The sequence below is a fragment of the Morus notabilis genome, unplaced genomic scaffold, assembly GCF_000414095.1.
Source record: "Morus notabilis unplaced genomic scaffold, ASM41409v2 Scaffold609, whole genome shotgun sequence".
NCBI classification, from domain to species: domain Eukaryota; kingdom Viridiplantae; phylum Streptophyta; class Magnoliopsida; order Rosales; family Moraceae; genus Morus; species Morus notabilis.
This window is the reverse complement of record NW_010357993.1, coordinates 166,074-172,124: the sequence shown is the minus strand read 5'-3', so window position 1 is coordinate 172,124 and position 6,051 is coordinate 166,074. Positions and strand designations below refer to the sequence as shown.

Sequence of the window (6,051 nt, the reverse complement as noted above, 5' to 3'; positions counted from 1 at the left end):
TTCTCAAGAGAGAAAGGAAGGAAAAATTTTTTCTCTAAAAATTCCACATCGTGCATGTGATGGTGTTTGTGGAAATTCGAGTGTTTATTGTAACCCGTTTTGTCTCATGTGTGCCCACACACACGTCTTCGTGGATTCTAGGAATTGATGTGGAAGACATTGGTTTTCTAAACACAAAGATTGGAGCAAGGACTGTTTGTGGTCAAAGAACTCAAGTTATCATCCGAGTCGGCTTCCAGGTATTTTTCCTGATTGAGTTCTTGATATATATAAGTTAATGAGATTAATTTATTCGTGCATAAATTAATATAATCTATAGAGTATCTCAAAAGTTTTATGAAAATTTTTGTTATACACGATCCGCCTCTTCCCCGCACCACCGCGCTTCCGCATCCAGATTCGATCCGGAGACCAACACATTTGGTGTGTGGAATGCCAGGTTTCATATTCTGAAAAGCATTAACCGTTATCCAATGCTCAAACAAGTTAAGATTCCAATTGCATGTGCTATAGTACATAATTTTATCCACATGTACCATAACAATAACCCCCTATTGGAGTAATACTCACAAGATGGAGTTTTAGTCGCCGATATTGATCCCCAGAATGTGAAAGAGGACATCAACGATAATAACAATCATGAGAGACAACTATTGAATTACAATACGAGAGTGAGGATGAATGCCTTGAGGGATAAAAGGGCGCAGACGATGTGAGCAGTTTACCGAAGCCGTCGTAGGCGCTAACAAGTTTTGTTTATAAGACGTTTCTATACTACGAATTGATATTACGATGTGTTTGTAATGACTTATGTTATAAATAATGATTTTTATTGTTTTGCTTTTTTTTTTTTTGTTCTATTATTATGGAAACTGACCTTTTTGTTTTTTTATTTTTATGGAAACTTATCCTTTTTTTAAAAAAAAAAAAAGCCATTCGTTTTTATAAGTTGTTGCTAGTTTAGTTTTCAAAATTTCATTTAATTAAAAAATGATAAACAATTATCTCGGTACAATATTAATGACTTATTAGAGGGACATACGCATATTTTAATGAAAATTGATCTTTTTTTTTATTTCATTTTATGCAGTTTAGCTTTATTTATAGTTTCTTTTATTATTTACATATAGTAAGTTGTATAAATTATACACGATTACGTAAAAGTATTTACTACGTAGTGAGAATATAATTCCAATTACCCATCTTTGTATATGATTCACTTTTATTTGTATACTAGTTATTAGCACGCGCTACGCGTGCATTTTTTTTGCATATTTTAGGTATAAAAATCTTTACATTTCTTCTAAATAGAAAAAAATGAAAAATAAAAGATGTAAATAGAAAAGGAGGGCAAAAAAATTAAAATAAAAGGTGAAAAGGTAGAGAGAAAAGAGAAAGAGGATATCCGTAAAAAATGGATTATTTTTCTTAAAAAAGAATCATTATATATATATATATATATGTTGAAGATATGTACATAGCAATAAATTTGAGCGGATTTTATTAAAAAAATATTTAAATAGAGACATATATGAAAAAAAAAATTATTTTAAGAGGATAATTAGGAAAATAAATATTTTTGAGAATCATAAGAAAGAGAGGAAAAAATGATATAATAATAGAAAAAGACGGAAAAAAAATAAAAATAAGAGTCACAGAGAGATTAGTGATTTATTTAAAGAGAGAAAAAAATGATAAAATAATTAAAAAAATGAAAAAAAAAATAAAAATAAGAGTCACAAAGAGATTAGTGATTTATTTAATTTGTTAATTTAAATTTTTAATTTAAATTTAATTTTAATTTTATGTGAAATTTTTTTATTAAAATAAAAAAAATTAAATAAATTTTTTATTTTAATAAAATTTAAATTATAAATTTAAATCGATAAAATAAATGTAAATTTTATTTCTATCCCCGTCCCGATTAGAGTGGGACCCCGTCCCCGTGAGATTATCGCCATCCTACCGCGGAAGGTTGGCACGGAGCGGGAGCCAGGGAGGAGCCCGAACTACCCTCCTTCAGAACATGGTTGCCTTAGCCTCTGGCTCGTCCGTCACTTTGACTGTCTTTGACCATCTTCCCGTCAACATCCCATTCCCATTCCCAAGAATCCATAATTTCCTTCATTTCTCTTCACCATATCCCAAAGCCAAAACTCCCACCTCTCTCCTCTCCCACGCCCGCACAAATTTCGTCACACACTCTCCTTCTACTTCAACGACCTCACCTCTCGGGCCTCACCGGCGTCGTCTGACGTCAGCTCCACCGTCGGCAGCCATGTTCTCCCAAAACGCCGTCGTGTCCGACATCTTCGCCGCCGCCTTCACTGCTTGCGTCGCTCTCTCCCTTCTTCGAGTGTGGGGAGAGACCGCCAAACGCGGCCTCTTCGACCAGGTGAGAAGCTGTTCTCGCTCTTCACGTATTCGATAAAGGTCGGTTTTTGCGGAATAATGTCTGGGGTTTGATTGATTTGCGTGAGAAAAATCTGTGCTTTTGGAGTTTGTTGAAAGTTTCGAGCTTTGTTAAGTCGATGAAAACAAGAACTTGAAAATTACAGGAAATTAGTTTCTTTTTCCTTTTATGGAAATTACACTAAATAGTCTAAAATGAGCTTCGGATTTGTAATTAGAAATCACATCCTGACTTTTGTGATGAAGAACGGAGATGCCAAGTTTGCTACTAAGATTAGCGTAATTCTGCTCCTCCGTGTGTAAAGGCAGTTTATTTATATATTTTGTTTTTTACAATTTTTCTCTTTTCCATTGCTACTTGCTAGCTATGTATATAATTGAGGGCCGATCTAATTGCTTAATCTTGATTTGCAATAATTGATCCGTGGTTATGAATTTCGGCCGTTGACTTTACTGAGAACCCATATATCTTTTTAACTCTCTGAAACAGCACTTTATGCTTATACTCTAATTTTGTGTCTTCATCCATGGAAAAAGGGGAAGGTAAAATGAAAAATATCCTCCCAACATTGTAGTAAATTCTTATCAAATTCAGATCATGGGCTTGTACCTATTTATTTCGTCTCGATTACTAAACGATTTTTGCTGATTTGATGGTCAATGCGAATTGGGTTTTCAGTTTTTTGTTGGGAAGAATGTAGGTCTCGTTCATTTCACCGATTCGAGTTTTCAGTTTTGGGTTTTTACAGTAAAAAGCTCTAAGAAAATATCACATTTAACTTTTTTACTACAGTAAAAAGCTCTCAGAAAATGTCACATCTTAACTTGAATCCGCAAAGTGAACGAGGCCGTAGTATATGTCTTGAGGTGCTTTTTCTTAACTGTATTTTCATTTAGGATTCTTATTTGTTTTTCTTCCATTGTCTAGAAACTAAACAGGAAGCTTGTGCATATAAGCGTTGGCCTAGTTTTCATGCTTTGCTGGCCGCTATTCAGGTAATCATCTCTTGACTGTAAAGGTTTTCAATGACTGCAATCTGTTTGTTTCTGATTCTATTGCACTACAGTCCTGGATCTCGGGGAGCATTTTTAGCGGCGTCTGTTCCAGGAGTCAATATCATACGGATGCTTCTCTTGGGACTTGGAATATGGAAAGATGAGGCTACTGTGAAATCGATGAGCAGATTTGGGGACTACAGGTTAGAAAGTTGAAAGAACTTTTAGTTGAATATTTGCTTGTGGGAAATGTATTGTATTGATCTATGCAGGTGTGTCTTTTTCTCACTTGGTTCCACACGGGCACTTACTGCCATTTTGTGACGGGAAATAACTCAAATACACGATCTAGTTCTCACAGTGAGTTAATATGACCAAGCCCCATGATATTGTTTCGTCTACTGTTCCAAATAAAAATAAAAAACTAGCTAGATTCTGCTTGAGAACCATAATTTTTAGAAAGTGAGCCTCCTACAAGCAGAGACTAAGAACTTAACCTTGTTTTGTATTTATTTGATCAAGTATTTGTCTATTCTCTTTTCACACACGATATCTTAATTTGTCTATAGCTTACTGCGTGCATCAGGGAGCTTCTCAAGGGGCCATTATACTATGCTACAACGATTACACTCGCCTGTATAATCTATTGGCGAACTTCCCTGATCTCTATTGCGGCAATATGCAACCTATGTGCTGGCGATGGTATTTACAAAAGATCTTTATTTTTATTGAACTTTTAGCTTGTCTTGTCAAAATTTTAACCATTGAAGAAAATTATCGAATACCCATCTGAGACTTCTTCTGTGCATTTTTATTCTTGGTAATTGGTATTATTCAGACTTCATACACTTAATTGATTCTTTGGTGGCCCGATACAGGTTCAGCGGACATTATAGGAAGGCGATTTGGTAACAGAAAACTTCCATACAACAGAAGCAAATCTATAGCCGGTAGTATTGCAATGGCATCTGGTGGTTTCTTGGCATCCGTCGGGTAATGCTTCCTACACCCCTCCTTTTTTAAACCTCCCTTTTCAGCTGGATAACACACCAATAAAGCATCTTCATAATCAAGTGTGTTTGCTAACGTTTAAAAATATTATGGCAGGTATATGTACTATTTCTCCTCATTTGGATTTGTGGAAGTAAGTTGGGAAAAGGTGCTTGGATTTTTCATTGTTTCTCTTGCCACAACGCTGGTGGAATCGCTCCCAATAAGCACTGAACTCGATGACAACCTCACAGTTCCGGTGTCATCTATCCTGGTGGGAAGTCTTGTTTTCTGATATCAGGAATCCTTGTAAACTGTGCTGATGGGCAATGCAAGAATTACGAAGATGGGTTGGGACCAATCTTTTGGCGTGGATGTATCTTATCTAAATTCCCAAACTACTTGTTTGTTCGACTCTTTCTACCAGTAGTTACTCCTCTGTTGTTCCTTGTAAAAGAAAAGCAAAAATATATATATATATATATATATATATTGCAACTTGGGCAGTCATTCCCTTAATATAGATCAAAATATTAATTATTTTGGGACCAATCTCTTGCTGTACCTTTATGGATAACGTGATTAGAGGCGTTCCTCCCTGTTTTGTTGGAAAGCAGGAATGAATGGCACTGGTTTACAATCATGGTCGGTTCATCGTTCAAGAACCATTTTTCGCTGTCGGAAAACTATTCCAACGAATGACAGAAAACAAGACAAAGGAAACGATTTCGTCATGCAACGTCTCCGAGACATAACAAGTAGTCTCATACAGAGGATGTAATACCAGAGACCTTTCTTCTTATTTTGCTTGAAGACGAAGTTTTGAACATAACACAATCAAAGTCTGCAGCATCTAGTCTATGCTCAGGATTAGGATTTGGAAACGCATAGATAATGATCCGAGGATGGGACTCAGCTCATAGCCACAGGCAAGAGATATACAAGACCAAAGAGTTGGTATACAAATTAAAGTAGCACTCAAACCAATTCTCACGCATCGGAACTTACCAGCAAAGCCAATAGCAAGTACTTTGGCCAAATTAAGAAAACTCATCGATCAAAATGCTTTTCTTTCCTACAGCTGAGACGGGAACTTTGTAGCGGTGTCATCATTATTGCTCCGCGGCGAAACTTCCGTAGCATCATGACTACTGTCCTCGCCGTTTCCAGCCTGTTTCCTCAATCTCCTAACGCAGGGAAACACCGTGACAAAGCAAATGAAGACGGAGAAGACCGCGAAGAGAGCGATCATCATGATCTCACCGTGGAAGGCGTACCGCCTGTCCTTCAAGAACTGGAGCTCCTCTTGCTGCCGCGCTTGCGGCGTGGCAGGCGCCATGGCCGGAACCAAAGTACTCATCTCCACCTGTTGGCTCATCAAAGTGCATATGACAAAATGATGTTTTGTCGTCATATGACCTCAAATCTAAATGACACGACAAGGGTCCGGAAATTCTGTGGTAGCTTAGCTGTGTGCCAAGTTATGTAAGTAATAAGAACAAGCCTTGCAACAAAGTAACTGAATAGAAGCATCAGAGTGGTAGCCTTGTTAATCGTGTGGCTAAGGATGGAGAAGCTAGAGGAGTGAGCTCCGTTAATTCTATCTAACCTTTTGTGCTTGTGGGGTACTTGATCCGGAGGAAACTTTTTAGT

At 36.8% G+C, this 6,051-nt stretch overlaps 2 protein-coding genes across 2 annotated transcripts; one reads left to right on the top strand and one right to left on the bottom strand.

Moving 5' to 3' along the window:
- The first annotated feature begins 1,928 nt into the window (after window positions 1-1,928).
- Window positions 1,929-4,894, top strand: LOC21394929 (probable phytol kinase 3, chloroplastic). Its single transcript, XM_024177322.1, has 6 exons — window positions 1,929-2,395; window positions 3,341-3,408; window positions 3,480-3,611; window positions 3,995-4,110; window positions 4,287-4,401; window positions 4,516-4,894. The coding sequence occupies exons 1-6, from the start codon at window positions 2,027-2,029 to the stop codon at window positions 4,691-4,693; spliced, it is 978 nt and encodes a 325-aa protein (XP_024033090.1). The 5' UTR covers window positions 1,929-2,026; the 3' UTR covers window positions 4,694-4,894.
- A 134-nt stretch (window positions 4,895-5,028) lies between these two features.
- LOC112095398 lies at window positions 5,029-6,051 on the bottom strand. Its single transcript, XM_024177325.1, has one exon. It carries the CDS (start codon window positions 5,810-5,812, stop codon window positions 5,474-5,476), a length of 339 nt encoding a protein of 112 aa, XP_024033093.1. The 5' UTR covers window positions 5,813-6,051; the 3' UTR covers window positions 5,029-5,473.

Bases quoted from the DNA above. Each gene is read 5' to 3' on its own strand.
- LOC112095398 (XM_024177325.1), bottom strand. From the start codon at position 5,812: ATGACGACAAAACATCATTTTGTCATATGCACTTTGATGAGCCAACAG.
- LOC21394929 (XM_024177322.1), top strand. From the start codon at position 2,027: ATGGTTGCCTTAGCCTCTGGCTCGTCCGTCACTTTGACTGTCTTTGAC. The intron at 3,409-3,479 runs GTAATCATCTCT...ATTGCACTACAG, and splicing joins CTTTGCTGGCCGCTATTCAG to TCCTGGATCTCGGGGAGCAT. The intron at 3,612-3,994 runs GTTAGAAAGTTG...TGCGTGCATCAG, and splicing joins AGCAGATTTGGGGACTACAG to GGAGCTTCTCAAGGGGCCAT.